The 21878-nt window shown below is 36.2% G+C and overlaps 1 protein-coding gene across 8 annotated transcripts in view; it reads left to right on the top strand.

Annotated features, from left to right (window-relative positions):
- The window catches only part of MAST2 (microtubule associated serine/threonine kinase 2), a 189289-nt gene that overhangs the window by 43200 nt on the left and 124211 nt on the right, over positions 1-21878 (top strand). For 2 of the 8 annotated variants that reach the window (XM_035332507.1, XM_035332510.1), the window contains exon 2: positions 4062-4893. The exons of the other annotated variants lie outside the window; for them this stretch is intronic. In XM_035332507.1, coding sequence (XP_035188398.1) covers positions 4855-4893 — 39 coding nt within the window. In that variant the 5' untranslated portion in view covers positions 4062-4854. The remainder of the gene's footprint in view (positions 1-4061; positions 4894-21878) is intronic. 8 annotated transcript variants of the gene reach the window in all.

Raw genomic sequence — 21878 nt, forward strand, 5'->3', positions numbered from 1 at the left:
ACCTGACATGATTTTCTGTAACGGTCTCATCAGTGTTGTATACAGAGACAATACCACGATACTCATACTGCTCATTTATGACATGTGGGTTCTCTTGGTCTGTTTGAGGTTTACATGAGCTGTCAGAGCTATCACATGCTTTTTAGAACTATTTTTCATTTTCCAACTTCTCTGTTACCCCTAGCTCCTTTGAGTTCATCTTTCGAGATGCAGTCTTCACCAAAGACTACTTTTGCTCTTTCTACATGAATAAAAAGATAAAATGATTATACTGGGTTAGCTTCACTCTGAAAGCAGCTGATTGCAGGTGCTTAAGGCAGAATCCTTTTCCTGAATACTTGCAGCTCTTTGTGGTTTCTTCATGTGTGTTTTTCTGTTTTGAGAATTCTTTGTATTTCTTCATGAATTCATGAATCTTCAGTGAATTTGTCCAAAACTTTTAGCCATGTTCATGTGAAGCTTTTTTAGCCTTTTACAGTAACAAATATCACAATGTGACTGTTGTGCAGAGAAGTACCTCCTTTTGTTTTTTTTTGGAAATTGCTGATAGCCCCATGTAATTCATTCTGGAAATGGAAAGCTTATAAGCTGCCCTTCCCTACTCATCAAGTTAACCATTGCAGGAACACAGTTACTGGAAGTTCCTGCCTCTTTCCATTTTTTGATGCCTTCAAGTCAAGATTGAATAGCTTCTCAGAGTGCTGCAGCCAAATACTTTATTTGGGGCTCTGTGTAAAAGGTCACTGGAGAAAACTTTCTGCGTATACAGAAAGACACATGACGGCTATTTCAGACTGTGGTAGAAAATATATGTGTAAGTTACGTTTTCTTTTTAAGCACTTTTTTTCTTAATTAGTTGAAAAGTTACAGAATGATGAGAATTAAGCCTTTGGCACAACTATGCCTTTCCTTCCTGAAGGACAACAGGGGAATGCAAGTGTACGTCTGTTTTATACAGTGTCTCAAAGAATGTAAATCATCCTACATGGACTTTGTACTGTTTTTTTTTTTTTTTTTTTTTTTTTTTTTCTTTTAGCTGTGCCTTAGTGAGGATTTTAGCAGGAGGATAGGAAGGCTCTGCTGTGGAATTGGTTAGATTACAGCCAAATGACCCAGTATCATACTGCCCCTCTTCTTCTCTCCTTGCTGAGGAGAAAAGAAAGTCTACCCCAGGTTTCTTTTCGTTTGATGGAAGAAGGAAGAACTGAGTTAGGAGTTAGTCAGTTTGTTCACCAGTAACGTCAGTCTCCCTCTTTTTATCCCCCTTTCTAATTCCATTTTTCCTTAGTGAGATTGAATGCTAAGGTAGATACTATGATTCTTAAAGGATTCAAAGATTACACGACTCCTGATTTTGAATTTTTATTCTGATAAACAGATAGTTTATTAGACCCTTTATAAATAGTGCCTGCATCTGAGAATGGTTGGAGAAATCTGTCTTATGACTTCTTATATAAATGATAAAATTCTATTTTATGTACTTCAGTTTCTTTAATATACGTCTGTACTTTCTCTTAGTGAAATTTTTATATGAATACATTCTTGTCTTGGATTGGAAACTTACCTGCAGATCTCTTAAGATGCTCAAATGAGTGTTAGAGGATGGAGTAGTCTCTTGACAAAATGTCAGATAAATTTCTAAAGGTAATGTTTCATGAGGAAAAAAATCAGCATCAGAGAACTGCTTTTAAATTGCGTTTGTCCTTCACTTGATTCGGTTTGGTACTGAATCTTCTCTCCCACCCATTTTTGTGATTACTTTTGATTTTGTTGAAGGAATGAAAAGGGAGAGTGGATGACTGTTAATAGTTAAATAGGAAAGAAGAAAATTGTAGTCATCACATTTGGGATTTTTTTGGTGATAGTTTTTGATCTGCTATTTCAATAAGGATTGTTTGCTCAGAAGAAGGGAAGGAGAGAGGGAAGCTGGAGGAAGAACCATGCCTGTTTTTTTTTTTTTTTTTTTTTTTTTTTTTTTTTTTTTGCAGTAGCTCTGATTGGCTTCTCAACCCCAGAAACTGGTAAGTGTGGCAGGCAGCCAATTTGAAAGCATTCTCCCCAAGAAAGCTTGAAATTTGGAAGAGAACAGATGATTCTCATGGTATTCTGAGACTTGTGCCAGCCTCAATCAATTATAAGGCACTTGTGAAGACATTTTGAGAATTGCCAATGCCTGAATACTAAGGTAAATAATCCATGAAGGGTTAGATTTATATGTGCTAATGGAAATGTTTTCAATTATAGTATAGAAATAATTGGAACTATATACTATTGTGTTATCAGGCTTAAATTGTTTCATGTGGCGGTTGATAGAGGAAAAAAATACCATGTGAAAGGTATCACCTAATTCTTAAGATTACTTGATTCCTCTCACAGTATATGTTATTTAATGCTGGTGGCCTTAGAAGAGGTAAAAATCAGTGATGCTGCTAGTGCGTGGTTTAATACAAATATTCCTAAAATGCATTATAGACTAAATATAATGGAAAAATGCATGTAATGTAGGCGAGTATGCATGCCAAAATGTTTAATTTCCATGGGATTTCTAGTAAAAATACAATTTGTTTGACACTGATTTCTGGTAAGTGAAGTCATATTGTTAGGATTCCTTTTCTGAAGAAGAGTATTTGGTGGCAAAGTGCAGGAAGTAACGCTGAAATCCATCCAAAATACTGCAGTGGAGAAATAGGATCATCTTATGGTTCAGTCTGCTTTTACCCAGACAGAGCTTTACCTGTGTTTTTGTGCTGCTCTTCTTCCCGGTGCCATGTTCTCAAGTTGGCACGCAGTTTTGTGTTCAGCTTGATGTTTCCCCCTTCGATTTGCCAAAGAAGATCCTGTGCCTTTAAAATCAAGTGGCTCATTGAGTTGTTTTCGGTAGCGCGCTGCTTTTTATATGGTACAGTATACTCCATGCAAATGAGCTGCCTGCTCAGCCGCTGTGTGGCTGCCTGCCCTGTTGGGGAGCTCACAAAGACTCTGCAGACCTAATTCAGCATTCAGTTGTTTAAAACGGCAGATGGAAGGAGGTATCGGCAAGATGAGGATTTATTAGCTACTCACAATAAAAGACCACACTGGCTCTGCAGAGGATCAGAAAAAGCCTGGTGAATGGGATTGAGTTGTATCTGCTTTCAGCTGACTTTACAATGATGTGTTTAGCTCATGTGACTCGGTCACTTAGCGTGAAGATCAGCTAAAGATTTCCATGTAAATATCTATTCCTCTAAGCACCGTCAACCTGTGTGCTTTTATGGAGACTTTTTTGGCTTGCAGCTGTCATAACTGTGGGAACAGGAATACTGCATCAAGCTGTGGTAGGCAGCCGATGGTCTGGGCTCTCCTTGTTGTTGCATTTGCACACTTCAGGATGTCTGGCTGAAACCCCCTCACAAACACAGCTCTTCGTGAAGTTTGATTTCTTTTATGTATCTAGCAAAATCCTTTAGAGTCTGAACTTAGGTTCTTTTTAGATACAGTATTTATATTCAGAAGTTATAAATAGGTTCTTCCTAAGCTTTTATCAGGAGATGAAATCTGTTGCTTTAGCTTTCTGCTAAGAAATTGTAGGCTGTTTCTGCTGTAGGTTCTTGATTATATTTGCAATATTTCTTTTCTTCCTTTCTAACATAGAAAGGACGTGCATAGAACAAAGATTCCACGAGACGCTCAGTAATTTAAATAATGCTGGGATGAATGTAACTAGATTTTTATCGAAATGGTGTTTCGTATAGCTAGAAGTGTTACCATCATTTGTTTTTCAACACAGGCTAACAGCTCATATTTTAAAACGTGATTGCGATAATATACATAAGGGGGCAAAGCCTCCTTTGACCTTGCTGGAGTTGTCTGTGCGAAGGGGGTAGCTGGCAAACAGAAACTGCAGGACAGACTGCAAAAGCCTCAGCTGAACTGTGCTTTTTTTTTTTTTTTTTTTTTTTTTGCCTTTTTGCTATGGATGACGAAGAGGGAAGGGCTGCTAAAGACAGCTCTGTAGCTCTGTCAGCGATGAATAGATGAATGATTTCTTATATGTTCAGAACTTGCAACATGTGTTCCAGACCCTTCAGCACATAAGAGTCGCAAGATCTCAGCAATGAACTAAAGAATGTGCCGTGTCTGCTGCATATGAGGAGACCAGCATACCTCAGAGATAGCAGAAACAAAAGAATGTGCGACAGTATCTGAAGAGTCTGACATTTGCTTTGTCATACAGAGAAGTAAAGGAATTTTTCAGAATTTGGAGAAATAAAATTTCTATTGTTTCATAGTGAGTTTTTTTTTCTAATTTTAAATAGTACTGTTCCCTGTCTGTCTACAGAATTGATTTTTAGTTAAGTGTGAGCATGTGTTTTTTAAAGGAAATGTGACCTGGATTTGGTGAGCTTATTATGAACAGTAAATGAAGGCAGCTGTTGTAGTTTGCTGATCCCTTATGTAGCTCAAGTAAATGGAAATAAAGCAAAAATAAGTGTGGGGGGGATCTGAATTAAATTCCAGTCTTTGGTCTTATGTGGAGGCGTGGATTATATTTCTAGAGGGTTGTGTGTATGAGGGGAATGAGACATCCAACCTTGAAAAGATTTAGGAAAGTGAACAGATTTTTTCCAATGTGACCTGCTAAATCTGTCACAAAAGAGGCAGGCAAAATTACGTACAAATAGTCAGAAACCCTGGCTGCAGTTCTTCATGACAGGCAAGTGAAAGACCATGTCCTATTTTTAGAGTGGATGGAGGAGGGGTGAAGGGGGGAGAAAAAGTTTGAAAATAATGGACTTCTTTAACAGTTAGAGAGGAAAGCTAGCCAGAAGCAAGTGAGCTTTAGCAGGAATTTGTGATCAGCAGAGTCAAGATATGGATGATTCAAGTATTCTTCGAAGAAGAGGGCTGCAGGTAAGTGTAACTTCAATCTTCTTTTTCCCTACTGCTCGCAATGTCGACAGTCTCTTAAAAGTGACAGTCTTTCAAATGAAATCAAGTTGACTGAGTACACAACAGTGATGCTAAAATTTGAGTTTTCTTGTTTTAACCTAATATATATTTTATTAATTAGAAGTAGAATTTTGTATAAAGTAATAAAATACATCTTGTTAGTTTCTGCTTTAAATGAAGTAGACTTGTGAAAGCCTTTAAAAATACTCTTATGGAAAGAAGTGATCCCCAAACTATAAAGCTTACTTTATTTTTGAAACTTCCGGTTATACAGATATTTGTAAAATCTTTTAAGTGACTTTTCTGACTTGCCTTAGAGTGGCCATTTTAGCTGAGCATTATTTAAAAAATCAATGTGAAAACAGAGTAATTTATTTTAGAGCTATGCTTATTTATTACTTCAGATGCACAATAATCCAAAAGCAAAGGCAATGCAACAGAAATTAAATTCTACAATGCAAATAATATAAATAAATATTGTAGTGAAGTTGAAACAGATACTCCTGCATTTTCTTTCTAAGCTTTGCTTAACATACTAGAGAAGTTTTATTTTGTAGTGGTGCTGTGGAAGTTTTATTAAATTGCAGTGGTATGACAAGTATGGTAATCTGTGTTAGTGTCAATGGCGTGTGACGACTGAGCTGATTCTTGCTGAGTAAAACAGCTGGAAATGAGAGAGCTCTCAAATCTTGTGCTGTCTGGAAATGGAACAGTTTTTTGCTTGAAAGCATCATATTCCCTTCTTTACGTTGTAATGTGATATAGCCTATTACCTATTCGCTAGCATAAATAATTGTTTATAAACCATGAACCTTGCCCATTAAACAATAAACAAACCAGATGACAGGCATGGTTAATTTAACTTCCTTTGAGGAAAATAAATTTTCCATTTTAACATACTACCGTTCATACCTTACTGACGCTGTAGGGTAATTAGGGTATTAACTGTTGCATTATCTGAACGTGCTTTGTCTCACCTCTTTAGTAATTGTGTGTTTTGATTTTTCTCTGTGCCAGCTTATTAATATTTCTGAAATTTAGTTTGACATAGTGTGCTGCATCTAACATGGTGCTGGTATGATATGCTCGTTTGTTTGCTCGTCATCAAATTAGTTATATTTAATTTTTCATTAACTGAAGTATATAGGCTTAAGATACTTGTTTTCAGTGATGATATGTTAACTAGTTGGAACTTAGTAACTAAGAAAATTATTTCTGACCACAGGTAACCAAATTTATTTAAGTTTTATATGCTGAGGCTTTAGAGCTTTTCTGAGACTAGAATGACTGAGATGTTGCAATTGTGTGGCCTGTGGGGGGCGTGTTTTGGGGGTATTTTTCCTACTGAAAACAAACATTTCATAACTTCCCAAATAATAAATGTTCTCTAAGAAATGGGATCCACTCGGGAAATATGAAAGACTTAGTCTATTATGTCTCTACTTTGCTTTTGTACTTCACTGTATGATACCACAGAACTGGGAAGAAATATTTATATAAGAAGAAGATATTTTGACAATGTAGATAGAAATTTAATTGTAGAATAGTGTTAATTGCAACAGTAATGGTTTTACTCAAATCTTTCATTTTTGTAACATGGAGAGAAAAACATTAATGTTGAGTAAATGAGTTTGTCCAAGGTTTTTTAGGGAAAGCTAGTTGGAGCACAACCAGGACTCTTAAATGTGGAGAGCAACCTTTTAAAAAAACAAAACAAAACAACAACAACAACAAAAAACAACTTGTATAGGTCATGCTGTTTCTTGAATGTAGAGTATGACATTACTTAGTTAAAGTATCAAGTATTGTATTAGCTTTGGGTAGCTTATTTATTTATTTTTATAAAGCTCTTGGAGAACACCGCTTTTCTTTTTCTAGTTCCTTTCATCTTCTAGGCCAGCTTGTTATGCTTCTGGATGTAGTTGCTATCTGTGGACTGTCCCAGTATGAGGATTTTTGTGATAAGCAGTAAGTGTACAACTGATCCATGGATTTTGCAAGTCTAATGAAGAATTTGAGTTAATGCGCCACTTGTCCTTTTTCTCTGCCCCACTCACAAATCAGATAAAGGCCCTCAGCTTTTCTAATATCTGACTCACCCAACCCCTTATTTCTGTTGTTCTTGAAGAGTGATTATTGTGTTAGTGTCCTGTTCAGGTGGAGGTGAATAGGGCAGTTATTGGGAAGAGGAGAATACCACTATGTTAGACTTCAGATCCCCTTGGCTTCTCTGGAGTGTCTCGTGCTACAAGTGATGTTTAGCTTCTCCTGTTATCGACCTTTCCAATGTAAGTTGAGGTTAATGTCTTCTTAAAGCGAAGGAAGAGACGATAAAAGTTAATTCAACATTCACTTGTGCTAGACAAGTTTAGCACACTAGCACCTTACTGACAAAAACCAGTCATCTTCATAATAATAATAATGAGGAGCAAGTGTAATGCAAAGGATTTCATACTATGCCAATGACTGTGTTAATTAGTCTCCAAAATAATCCTAAAAGCTTCACAGAGAAGCTTCTAAAGACAGTTAGTGATCAAGAAGAATTCTTCACTGTCATTAACAAAAAAAAAAGGGGGGGGGCAGGGAAGAGGGGAAATAAAAGAGAAAAAGAAGTCCTTGTATTAGTGGATTTTAAAATAATTCAGATGGCGAATTCCAGGTGAAGCATCCTTGAACATAAATAGTGTATCCTTCCTCCTTGGTAACGTAGATGGTGGTGTGACAGCTGGAGAGACAGGGCTCTTCCTTTCTGAATTTCATGATGATGCTTCAGGGGGTTACTGAAAAAGGATGTGAAGCTAGGAAAGTCCAAATGTCTACCAGTGGCAGCAAAAGACGTGCTGAGACTGGGAATGCATTTCCCTCATTTAACATGTGTAGTGTGGTAGAATTTGATAATTTTAGTAGTCTTCAGTGTTTTCCATCCATATGTGGTGTAGTGTCTGTATGTAGTTACGTAGTATGTAGTCTGTAGGTAGCTATGTGTAAAATGCATGTGCATTTATGTATGTATTATTGACAGGGACATCAAAAATGCTTGGGGAACTAGGAAAAGGACATCAGGAGGTAGTAAGGCAGATGTGCAACTCCGAAAAGATTGTAATGGTTTTGTTGTTTTTCCCCTGTAACTTGAAGTGGATGGTTTTTAGAAGAAATTGTGACTCAGAGAAGTGACCATTTTATGGAAAATTTCTAGTTTAATGGCCCCTAGGAAAAAATAAAAGGCTGTTGGTTTATGTTGGCACTGCCAAGGCAACACATGATGATTACTTGTGGAGGGGCTGGGTGCCGATAGTTTGGTGTTGGAAAGCCACTGAAGAAAATAAATTACGTTCTCATTTCAAACTGGATGTCAATGGCTTTTAAAATAACCATCACAGACTAAGTTGGGCCCTCTAATCCAAGCCCCCACTCAAAGCAGTGCTGATTCCAAGTGAGATCAGGTTACTCAAGGTCTTGTTCAGACTGGTTTTGAGTATTTCTAGGGATGGAGAATTTGCAGCCTTTCTTGGCACCTGTTCTGGTCCTTAACCAACTTGCACTGAGAAAAATATTGTTTCCTTTATATGTAGTTGATATAAAAGAATGCTTTCCTCAACCTGCTGATACTGTTTCATGCAGAAATCAACTTTTGAAGATCAATTGAGATGAACAAATGAATTATCTTCACCAGAATTATCTTAACCGGTGCTTCTGTCTTATCTTGATAACTTCTGATTATTTTTAGCAGAGTTGATTTAGACTCGTACTGAACTGGCTTCCCTGATACTTCCACGTTTTGGGGGTTTTGTTCTTTTTGTTTTTATCTCTTCCTGCTCATTTGACATCTTAGTTGGTGGAATTCTTTTTTATTTTTTGGTGGTGTTTGTCTTCCTTTCCTTCTGTCTTCTTCCCCACTGCTTCCTGTAACTGAGTTCTCAGCATAAATGTGATGAATATACCTCTTGTGTGTGTTATTCCTGCTGGCTAACAAAAGCAAACTGATTTCTTATTTTCCTTTGTTCTGTCACTACTGAGAGCACTATTCATAAGCCCGTAATCTGAATTACCAGGTGCTTTTCCTATCTCCCTGCTCTTTGTTCAAATCAACAGAAATTTTAAATTAGACTGTTACTCTTTTTCACTAAAGTTCTTCTGAAGTTTCTTTCACTTCACTTTATCCCACTGTTTCAAAAATACTGTTGATCTGTTCCTTTCTCATTTTCAGTGGATACCTGTTCAAGGACCTGGGTTGCATGACTTTCAAGTTCCCTTGTGCTCATCTCTCACGGGCAGCTTGTTCTTTTCAAATCCTGTTCTTTTTTGCCCTGTTAAACAAGCCATTCACTATCACTAGCTCATCCAGTTCTGACAAAGACATACATACTTTTCTCTCATGATTCTTTTTACCTTCATTACCTGAAATACACTTGAGATCACTGCTGTGTACGATGTCCCTTCTCTAGGGACCCTCTTCTGCTGTGATCTGTGCAGTAAATAGCGTTACATTTTGTGTAAGCAGATGACCTAAAGAGACAGGAATTGCTCCTATAGGCTAAAGCAATATATTGGGGTGTGACCTGTCTGTATCACCTTCCTCATGTCTTCCGTCTGTTGCAAGCTGTTTGGCCTCAGACAGTGAAGGCTAACTGCTAACGAGTAACAGTGAAATAATGTGGAAATGAAGATCTAGGAGGGGCAAATCAGATTTTCTTGGTGTATGTATTTGTGTGTGTGTATGTACACACACATAACATAGTTTGACATAGTAGTGCAGTAATACTGACAGAAGAATGAGAAAGTGCTTCTAATAATGGAATATTCTTTTAATTTGTAGGCTTTCATTTTGACTAATGAACTTGAACTATTGACAAAACTTACTGCCTAGGGACAAGTGGTAATACAGGTGTGGAGCTGCTTCCAGTGTATTGGGCAGAGATCTTTTTTTATTATTTCGTGTATATATCATGATGTGAAACACATCATGATGTATGTTGTGATACACTACAGATGTTATGAGGTTATCTGGGTTTGTTGCAGTCCCTCCTATATGTGTATCATTTGGTTTTCCCTGTTAGTTCTCTACAGATGAATAGTAGTATCCCACGAGTCCCAGTGAAAATGAGCTTTTATCTTCAACATCATCTTGTACTAGAAAATGACTTTTTTTTTTTTTTTTCATTGCAGTAGCTGCTGCTGCAGGTATACTTTTACTCTTCTCATATGTGCAAGAATTTAGAGTTTCTATCCTAAAAATCCTTGCTTGGAAGTGCAAATAAGGAAAGTAATGGAGAGAGTGATATGCCAAATTTCAGATACTTGTCATGGAGATTATTTTCTGCATCTGTGGTATTCAGATGTGTGGTTGGACATTATCATCAACAAAGTTCTCTGAATCTCAGTTTTCCTACATACTGCTTGTCTCCACTTATTTATTATTATTTTTTTTGCTTAAATCTGGGTTAAGTTCAATTTATTAATTTGCTTTATTGGACTCTTTTCGTCCTGGTTGTAGTAGAGATGTGAAACACAAAGTGCATCACAGTACTAGAATGTATCTGTCTTGGTTACTGTTTTCTACCACACTGCATGTTTGACTATCATCAAGATAAATGTAAAAAAACAAAACAAAAACAAAACCAGCAGAATTATATTTCTCATTCTAAAGATAAATTTTGTTTTCTTCCAGGGGAAAAAAAACATGGTCATGAAGAATACCATCTCAGAATATCTGGTGGACTTACTTTTGAGCTTGCTTATTACTCTAAGGCCTGAGCACTTGCTTTGTTTTACGGAGAAAGGGAATCAGTGGTTATACAATCTCATTCTGTTTTAGGCTTCATTATATTTAACAAGAAAATGCTTATTTTACCATTCAGTTTTCGGTACGGTTTATACCTTGGGATGTCTTTGGACAGAAGAATGTTGCTTTTTACAGTATTTTTGTAAAAATCTTCAAGTGGAGACTGTTTCTGTAAAGGAAAAGAATCTGTTTACAGTGAGGGAAGACTGTAAATGGCACCCAAATTCATTTTTTTGCTTGTTTAAAACTTGTTAAATACATTTTAAAGTTAATACATATATTAAGCTTAAGGCTTTACTTCAAATTTACAGTGGAGATGCATACATGCACATGTGAACATTTTGAGTCTATTGGATTTGTGGCTTTGGAACTGCCTGCTACAATGTATGTTGCCATGGGAAATACTGGCACCTACTTGCAGGAGAAATCTGGCTTTGCTTTTACAGCATTTAAAAGAAATTAGACTTTGAGCAGCTTTTTAAAATCATAGATTGCTCTCATCTTTACTCCTTTGGTTCTCATAGTGTATTTTTCTTGATTTATACATTTTCTAGTCCTGTGCTTAACTGTGCAAATCGTCTGAACACTTCTGGTAATTCTGGACCCTCCTTTAAACTCCCTTCACTCCTGCAGGTCCTCACTTCTAAATTCCACACACAAAATTTGGACTGGTCATGGATGTTGTTCACATTGATTTGGGGTTTGGCCTGGACTGTATAATTTTCTTTGTGCTTCTGGGTGAGACAATGGAATGCATGTTGAAACTAAAGAGAATTTTGGGTTGTGAAGGAGATGGGTTTCACTCCCATCCTGGAGATTTATATCCTTTTGGGATACATAGGAGCTGTTTAAAAGAAAGAAATAAAAAACTCATAAATTGAGAGAGAAAAGCTTGAGCATACCTCCTCGTAATCTTTGAAGGGATTGTTTTGGATAGCATTCTTCTAAAAACTTCAATTAGTGGTATAAATTGGATCTCATATTCGGTCCAAATACTGGCTTCTTGTATTTGCCAGTAGTGCTTTTTTTTTGTATGTGTGGCATAACGGCTTTGCTTTGTTCTTGACACAAGACAACACAAGAAATGACAGTGTTACGTTTGTGTCAAAGCAAAGCTGACAGTTCTGATTTGAAAGCTCAAGCTTAAGTGTTCTTTAAAAAGAAAAAATATTGAAATAATGTCTAGCAAAAATGTGGATATTGCTTTGAGTTAGGTGAGTTACTGTTGAAAGGTAGCATTAGAAACTTCGATGTAAAGTTCTACATTTGAAGTCTGGAACATTGTTGGGTGGTTTTCTGTAGTTAACTTGTTTTAGGTACTTGAAGAATTCAAGACTGAAAGCATAAACAAATGTCCTATGGAACATAATCTTTTAATTTAAATAATAATATAAAAATAAATAATATAAAAATAAATAATTAAAAATAAATAATTAAAAATAATTTTTAATTTAGGTTCTTTGCTTTGATAAGATCTATTTTATACTGCTTACAGATTTACCGAGAACATAACTGAATCCTCAGGTCAGATGTCTGCTGAAGGGCTTCCAACTGTGGTGATGTAGGTAGTCACAAGTTTTACTGACATCTGAAGAAGAGGTGGTAATGCAAGAAGATAAATAAAAACAATTTATGTAGATACTGAAATTATGAGCTTATTTTAGGATCCAGGAAATTCCATACTTTTATTTTTTTTAAGGTGTTTTTAAAAAAATCTGATTTTTAGGCTGATTCCCAAAAGAACCAAGCTTTTTTGCTTGGATGTAGTTCCCAATAAATTTTCTGCATGTTAAATTAATTAAAATTTAGACTGCACAAAGTGTCCAAAAGGTAGTCTAATGCCTTTAACCTCTGTGAAAATCAGCAGCTGATAAAAGGACAGAGACCTACGTTAGTGTCAGCACAGCAGGTAAGACCAGATGAACTTGCTGTTACACATTGGTTGGCTGGTCACTACCTGGCTGTTTCCAGACTAGCTGGACAGCGTGCACTGTCTTTTGCTCAGGTGGAGTGTCTGAAGAGACTTGCACGAGGAGGAGGATTGGGGAACGCTGACAGTATATTTATGGTCTACTAGAATTCATTAGCTAGATTAGTCAAAAGCAACTTGTTTCGATCAAACTCGTTCTGCAGAAATGAATTGTGAAGTTCTGTTAGGCAGGTCTGCCACAATCTTGTGTGTGGATGCCATTTGTTAGACCATAGGAAAATGGATCATTATGACGTGTGAGCATACTACATCTCATTGCAGAATTGAGGATGCATGGTTGGAGAGGTAAGAAACATCACTAATTTTGGTGGTTATCTGCGTGCCTGGCACGTGAGCTTGCACACTGGTTTGATTTTTCAGGACTGGTACCTGTGGTCTGCTTTGCAGTGGAGTAGGAAATGGTACTGAGCTTGAGAAGCATAAGCTTCTGGCGTTCACTCTGAACACAGAGAAAATATACGAAGGGAAAAAATGTGAAAGCTTGTCAGAACAAAAAATCCTTGAGATACGGACAAGGATAAAAGGTTAAATGGTTTGCTCAGGCAGAAAAGATAGTATTTAGCTGCTATCTTCAGGGTATTGTTAAATTGTTCTGATAATTTGCTATAGTTACGCTTAAATAAGTGCTTTCAGTTTGTCAGTAAGGACTTCATGAATGCTTGTATAGCTGAACTAAACTTTTTATTTTCAGCTTGTGTGAAAAGGTGAAATGCCAGTAATTAATTCTACAGCTTCAGGAAGAAAGATTTTGTTAGTAGGTGACTGTATGAAAGACTGGTTCTATGCACATGCGTCTGAGTACAAGTAGGTGTTGGACTAAGAAGTTCTTCCCAAAGACAAATTGTGACATCTCTTCATACATTTCATTGTCTCAAAAGTGTCTTCTTGATGGACTTGTTTGTTGCCGGGAGGCCATGAAGTTTTTGCTGCTGCTGATAGTCGCAGGGATTGCCATTGCTTTTGTTTCTTTCCCTAGCCATTAGCCGCTCAGTGTGCTCACTTGGGTTAATATCACTTCATTTTGTTCTTGCTTAATGATAAATCCCAAATCTTAAAAACAAAACAAAAAACACAATACAAAACAAAATAAAAAAAAACTGTTCTCCAACCCAGCTACATAACATGCTGCTACTGTGCTGCAAGACTAGGGTTTAATCTGCTTATCTTTAACAGTCTTCGCTGCTTACACAGACCCACTTACCTCTTTAATGAGAAGATATGTCCTGCAGTGAGGCAGCATGTATTTTGCTTCTAGGCTTATGTCATCAGCCTAGGAATTGAAATTGGTTAAAGCACTTTTTTATTTTCCTGTCAGTTCTGCTGATTATGGTTGCCTCTTCAGTTTCTCTAATGCATTGAAAGATAGTGGTTGTTGTAAAAGGAAACCTAATTAAAACATGCCAAGTGAAAATCTAATTTTGAAAAGCTATCAGTATTGATTGGGGGCAGGTAGTCTTCTCCTATTTTCAAGGAATAAATGTGAAATATCTTTGCATGTTGAATACTTGTAAATTCTGACTACTAGTCAAATAAATGACAAAAGTATATTATCAGTTGTGGTGTCTTAATAGCACCTAGAAAACACTCTCTTAAATATCAAGAGACATTTACAGTCAGTTGTAAACATGTGGCAGAATTTCCTTAATGATTTATTAGCTGTTCCTAGTTTACTTTAAATTAAATTGCTTTACAGAGCCGTTAGTATTTATGGGAGTTCTGGAAGTTGGTGGGATTGTGACGTTTGTGGGATCAAGACACAATAGGCTTCTGAAGGATTTTTATATCTAGAAGCCATTACTGAGAAAATACAAAGTAATTGGTGGACACCAAAATGCCTCTGCAAAATGTCTCTGTGCTATTCTAATGTTAGTCTCTGAAGTATATGATATTGAATCTTCATATGGGGTTATTTTTAAGAGTTGCATCTCCTAGATGTTTTTCACATGCATACTTGACACAACTGTGAGATGGAGGTGTCTGGGTTACTTTACTGAGCAGCTATGTGAAGAGCAGGGTATTTTTACCTGCTATAGCACTATGGAAGTACAACTACTGTGCTCTTAACATCTAAGACAGTTCAGGTATTCCTCATAGTTCAGCTGTCTGGATAAACTTGGAATTTTCAAGCCTGTGGATACACCTTAGCAGCTTTTTTCCTTACGGGAACAAACTGTGAGGAAAAGTAAAGTGTCTAAAGTTTACGAACTCCTTCAGGAATCAGAGATGGGGTTGGCTTTGGTTGACCTACTGAGAACTTGCTAGCTGTGAGTGGTCGGGTTTCAGCTTGCTAGAGGTTTTTCTTATTGAGCAGGTGAACAGTGTAACTTCTGGCTGTCTGTTAGTGGCACATTTGAAAAAAATTGATACACGAAGTAAAAAGCACCAAGAATGCAGAATGTTTTGTGAAAACATTGCATTTATACTGTAAATAATGCAGTGCAGACTTCCTTAAACTTGGCTTATGAGCTTTGAAATCATAATCTCTATTTGGAAAATTTATTACAAATCACTTTTTGTAGTTTTGTGATTCAGAGCTTAAAAAAAGACTGGTAGGTTTATGCAGTTATTCATTTGAACTTGTTAGTCCTATTTATTCCATATTAGAAAGCTAATTTCAGTTTGAATTCAATTATTGTACTATATCATAAATATCTATTAAATGACATTTTACATAAATGCTTCTATATGATTGAAGGTTCTCTTTTTTGCTTTAAGGATCAAGAGTAATATCCAATAAAAAGTATTAAGTTGTTTCAGCTTTTGATGATCTGTGTTCTAATATGTGATGGTTCTAACATTTGATGGTCTAACATTCAACCTCACTGTCCTTACCAATAAATGTGGTAGAACAGTTATGTCTGGAAGATAGCAAGGTCCATTCTCCCACACATCCTGACATGTTTTCTGCTGTGGGCCTTTGAGTGGAATGTTTTTCTGCAGGCTTTTTATAATATAGTGAATAAATAGTTTAATTCTTCCACTTTCATGCTACTTATAGCAGTATTCATTGCTGTCCTGTTAAGGAATATATTATTATTTTATTTAATAATGATTTCATTTTTTTTTCTTGCTTCTATTTGGAGGTGAGATGTATCATTAAAATGGGGGCTTTGGAGTTAGCAGCACTTTGTCTACCAATACTGACAAGGAATTCTCTGGTTGTAAAGTGGTTCGATTATGTTTTTACCTGTCTTTGGTCAAATCTATAAATGACTCATTTTGCTAATGGCAATGCTCCTTTTAATTCAGATCAATTTAGCACAACAGATGCTTTTGTAGCCGAAGATTTCTCTTTCCAAAATGCTCTTGGATATTAGCGTGATAAAATCATGTTTAGAATGAGAATGAATATAATTACTGCCTATTGTATGGCATAGCTTAAACCTCATCTAATTACTTTTAAAGTACTTTCATCAAATATGAACGTATTAATTGACTTTGACATTCATCACTTGTTTTATATCAGCATAGGCTAGTAAATGTCACTTGTATTGGCAGCCAAAAAAATGAAATATATAACAGATGTCATTGAGGTAGGTTAGCATAGTCCATGAATGAGGTCCTTTCTGCTCCAGTTGTCCTGTGAGCTGTGCCTTGCACATGCTGGCAATGACTGTAGGCTATGTTGGTCTGAAACAGAACAGGCCAAGTCCATGGCCTTCTCCTCCTGAGCAAACCTGCGGGGACTCAGGCCTATAAGAAAGTATTTCTGATGTTATGCCAGCTTTTGTCTTGAGGTGTATGTAGCGATCTCCTTCTCTGCCAAAATGTGTCTAATTGAGGTTTGTTTTTCATAGTCATAGTGAATGGTTTGGCTGAAGTGGAAGCAAGTGCGCTGACTAGAAAACAGAGCCCCTCTGGTTGTTGGGTACCAGCTGGGAAGGGATTAGTACCTTAAACAATAATACTTTTAAAGGGCAGCGGAGTAGATTGCGGGGAGCTAAAGTCAAGAAAAGATTGGACATGAGTTAAGCAGGAAGATAAGTGATTTTACATTTCAGGTGGGTGAGAGGATTACAGGGAGTGTGGACTATTAGTTTATTCTCTCGAACTGTTTCCAGCTATTAGCTATTTATTTTTCTCACTTTTATCTTCATTTCTTAAATGTGAATGCTGTGCACCTTCACGTTCTGCTCTTGTTGAGTGTTTTGACAGACCCTTCTTTAAAACTCCGAGGGCCAAATTTAACCCCATCCGTTCCATTGCACTTGGTGTCTGAGAACAGGTATTTATGAAGTAGCATCCAAACCTTGTTGTACAGAAATCAGCAAATATTAAAGATTTCACTTTTTTAAAAGCTGCATGCTAGGGAACAGTTTTTCTGTGTGCTTCTGACTGCTTCCTTGTAAATTTTAATAGTTTGACAATGCTGAGCTGATATTTTTCTTCCAAAGTGGCTACCATGAAGAAAGCCCCTCAGGGAAATGGGACTCCTGTGGACTTTCAGAAAGCAATGTTGTGCTTGATTAAGTTTAGACAGATGATGGAGTGATGTAGTAAAATCATTTCTGTTAAGGCATAATATAACATAGAATGCAGTGTAGTACCATTGGGACTGATAAAAATGAAATACTAAAGAAAAACCATGCCCTTACATCTAGCTTTCAGCAGCAGATGCAATAGATGTAATTTAGTTGTGTGGTGCTGGAAACATAATATTGATTTACCATGAATCAAGAGAAATAGCTTTTACCTTGCCTGGTTGTATGGATTGCAGCAATCTTAGTGAAATGAGTTACCTAAAAATGGGACAGAAAGAGAATTCCTTCTTTTTGATAGAGGTGGGGAGATGATTGTAGCTAGGTAAAATAAAATAAAATAAAATCCAGTTAGATGTCTAAATGGGGAGCTGAGAGATACTTCATGTGCTGTTGCTGGGAACTGCCAATTTTCCATGTTCTTAACTTGTTGTACTTTTTAAAAAGATAAGTTTCTTGAAAGTTTGTCCTCACATTACTTCCCTAGAATTGAAGCAGACATTTACTGGCATAAGAGAATTTGGGGGTAAAACTTCCCTTGTATCACTTACACAAATAACTTGATCTTCTTGCGTAGCATTTTTGTACCACAAGATGAACAAATTTTTCCTGCTTTAAAAACAAACAAAAGAGCACTTGTGGTAAAGTAGAACTTGCAATAACTTTCTGGGAGCTTAGTTCAGTTACTGCATGGTGTGGAACTTTTAGACTTCTCTGATAGGCAATAATTCTCCTTACTAGGAGAATTCTCTTTTCTATGTCTTTTTAATAGGTGAATTACTGGATGAAGGGATTTCCATTCCGTTTTTTAAGTTGATAAGATGTGAACAACCACTTTTACTACCTTCATCTTTTCATCTTTCAACTGGAAACAGCTTTGTTTTCTTAATGACTTAAGAAGTTATTTTTTTTTTAATTAATTTCTCTCCTTAATTCTCAAGTGACCTAGTTTCTTCCTAAAGTAAAATTATTTTTAAATACCCTTAATGTAGACACTGACACTTTAAACAAAGCGTTTGAGTATTGGTGTCTTGTGTTCTTGAAACTTCTGTTGTCTTGGGTCTCTTTTGCGCAGGTCACTAGCATTAGGTGAAAGTGAGTATATCAAGAAACATGTTCTCAGTTATTATTTTATTTTTGAATTTGCAAAAATTTCACACTGTAGGCAAGCTAGAGCCTTTTGATGAGAGCTGTGTCTCCCTTTTCGTTTATTCGTAGGCCATGATGTGCAGATGCTAGCATTCTACAGGTGAGGTTGAATAGCATCTCAGAGTAGTGCCTGTTGGGCGACTATATATGTAACAGACTTGTAGAGAGGCTTCATACTTGTTTGTTCTGGTTTCTGATGTGCTAAGGCCTGAAAACTTTGGAGTTTAACAACAATCATTTCAACATTCATTACTGATGTTTCAGGAAGACGGCTTGATTAGAGGGCTGCTAAATTATTGGCAGCAGGGTGCAGCTTGCAAATGAAACCTGACCACCTGAGAGGAGAAGGAGAGGAGAGGAGAAGTTTTAAATGACACTGTTTTTTCTTAGCTAGTCAACTCAATTTCTCCCCAAGTATTTGTGGTGAAGGATTGCTGCTCCTAAACTTCAAGGAGCCAGATTTGAGAAAGCATTAAAATAATTCCTTTAGGTATTTCAAGAGCATCCCTGCTCTCCTGAAGTGGAAGAAAAAACAACAACAAAAAAAAAACCAAAGCAGATAAAGATACTTAGCTTTAAAGATAAAAATAGGCTACCCTTGTATGTGGGCTGGGTTTTTGGGCATTTGCTGGGTGTTTTTATGAAGTTAATTGATTAGGCTCTTTTTTATTTTGTTAAAAGAGAGAAAAATGAACACTTTGCGTGAACCAAAGACTGGCATAAATTTATTGTTGTCTTGTATGAAACAAATGGTGGTTTGGGGGTCTGTTTCTTCCCTGTCCCTTGTATGTGAAAACTGTAAATGCTCAAACAGCTTGAGATGTGTTGTTGGGTCTAACAGAACTCTTGAGAAAAAAAAAAATAAAATTCCTCTTTAATGCTTGTGTAGCAAGCAGCTTTAGGAACTGTATTATCCTGTATAAGTACAAGAAAAAAGCTTCTATAATTCTTGAAATGAATGAGGATTCTTTCCTAAATGTCAGCTATGTCCCACATTCTCTACCACTTTGTCTTGGATGCGTGTCAATTTCAAAAAAGGAAAAATAGAAAGAAATCCTTTTATTAGCATAAGAGTGATTGATAGTTGATGTTAGAGCTAAACATTGCTTTTAAACACAGTATTTTGGAATGGTTTGGAAGAGTACAGAGCAATACTGTAGTCTCTTATTTTCTCTTACAAATCTTCTTGTATTTACCCTTTCTCACTGTCTTTTAACCATGCAAACACATGAATTTGGACAAGATGTTTTTTGGTCAGTTTGAAATAATGTTCACTTTATTGGTGAATGTTTATTCCTTTTTTTCCCCACCTGCTTCTGAATTTTCTGTTTTGGGATATGTGTTGTTGATTACTTGTCTAGTGCTAAACTGTTGTGTGCTTCATAGCAGCCAGAAAACCACTTAGAAACAGAAAATGAGAAACGATGCAGACAAAGTATAGAAATATTTGTAAATGTATTTTAAGTTCTAGCAGAAGACTCTTCTTAATTCCTTGACTGGAGTAAAGATTTTCCAAATGGGATAACTTAATGACTACTTGGAAAATGCAGGTAAGTACTCAAAAATCATAAAAGATAGCTGAGGGAGCAATAACGCAGAGATAAACATTCACAAAATCGATATTCTTTTTTAAAAGTTTAAAATTTTAAATGAAATTCAGAGAAAATTTGATTTAATTAAAAATGAGATAATGAGTTAATGAAACAATGAGAGCATTGAAATGTAAAACCAAGAGCAGCTAGCAGCTAGTTTTAGGAAGAAAACAGACCACCCAGCCACTCATTCCTAACCCTGAAAACATCAACAAGTTGCATTTTTATTAAACACAAAGAGCAGAAGGTAAACCAAACTCAAGCAAATCATTAGCAATATAGTGAACAAGACTTGTAATACGTGTAGTATTTAAAAATAAAACCAAACAGGTATATGTCAGAACCTATGTTCCAGTGTTGGCCAGGTGAGATGAGAGCTCTGGTAAATGACGGAAACTTTCAGCAGGCTGGGAGCTGACTGCTGGAAGCTGTGAGGCTGGCTCTAGGTACTGTAAGAACTCAGAAGGATGTGGAAGACGGGATTATCACGGTGCCTTCAACTCTGAACCTTCATACTCATTGTTAATTCTTCTGACACTGAAATGAGTTCTGTCTTGGTTCAGTGGTAGGTCAGTTGAGCAGTTTGAAATCCCAACTAAGAAAGATACTTGACAGATCCTGCTAAGCAGTTTTTGCCTTTATAAACTGAGCAAAATTCAAAGCCAATGAAGGCATGATGAAGAGAATTAAAAAGAATAGAAAATAACATTTTATTTATAATCATTTTATAAGTTTATATGAGAGAAACACTTGTAGAGTTGCTTTGGAAATGTATTCCTTGTCTTTTAATTGCCCCACCAGAGAAGATCTAGTTAATAGCTCTGTTTCACAACTTAAAATCCATGTTTGGGTCTTCAAAATGCTTCTGAAGACCATCTATTTGTATTATCTCTTACTTACCTTCCAAGATAAATTATAAACTGAATGAATTGGTTTGAAATGCATATTATGGAAGAAAGGTTGCAATAAATGTTGAATCTGATCATATGGATATACTGATATTTCTGGAAGCAAATCTTATTTTGCTGCTCTAATATGTTTGAAGTCCAAATTAATCTTACACCTAGATTAGCATTACTGCAATGTGATAATGGATTAAGTACTGATCTTTTCTGCCCCCCGTTTCATCAGCTGCTTTCTTCTGCAGGAGTGGTAATTGCTTTGGAATGGAAATCTTCAAATAGTATTTTACTTGATAAAGGTTTGTGCAATATCCATGCAGATACTCTTTTGAATTCAAAAGGATTTTTCTACTATATATTTTGACACATGTTAAATAGTGTAAGAGAGATCAGAATGTGAATTATAATTCCTTAAAGAACTTGTGTAATAGCTATCTGAGTAGAAATATAAAATCGTAATACAGAGCTTAGCTCATGAAAATTTTAAACGAAAAATATGAGTCTCAAGTAAGCAATAGAACATTCATCATACTTAAAGCACCTAATGCCACAGGATTGACTATAAACAAAGTAAAGCTATCACAAGGGGACAGTAACCAGCATTAGCTCAAGATGAAAAGTACAAGAATTAATGCAAACATTAGAAGAAAAGTGCTAACATTACTTGTGTTAATAAGGTCTTTTGTTTTCAGTCCAGGTAAAAATTTGTAGAGCCTATTTTGGTCTGGAAGATTAGAGACATAGATACAAATTTGACGTAATTCCAACCTGATACTAAAAGAACAGCCACATATTGTATAGATTCCCTTTGTCCTTGATAGTAGGCAACATGGATTTTTTTATTCCAAAGTACATAGAATTTTAATTTTTAGGAGTAATATGAGATGATGATATATTAACAATACACCCAGCAATCAGTGTTAGAAGATCTGAAATAACCCCTTCTCAGTTTATGGAGCTTGCATCTTCACATCTGGAAGCTGATCAGGAGAGATCTGCCAATCTCCTTTTACTGCAGCACTAATTGTGGAGATTAATCCACCAGTGTATTTT

This window comes from Oxyura jamaicensis, chromosome 8, assembly GCF_011077185.1.
Source record: "Oxyura jamaicensis isolate SHBP4307 breed ruddy duck chromosome 8, BPBGC_Ojam_1.0, whole genome shotgun sequence".
NCBI classification, from domain to species: domain Eukaryota; kingdom Metazoa; phylum Chordata; class Aves; order Anseriformes; family Anatidae; genus Oxyura; species Oxyura jamaicensis.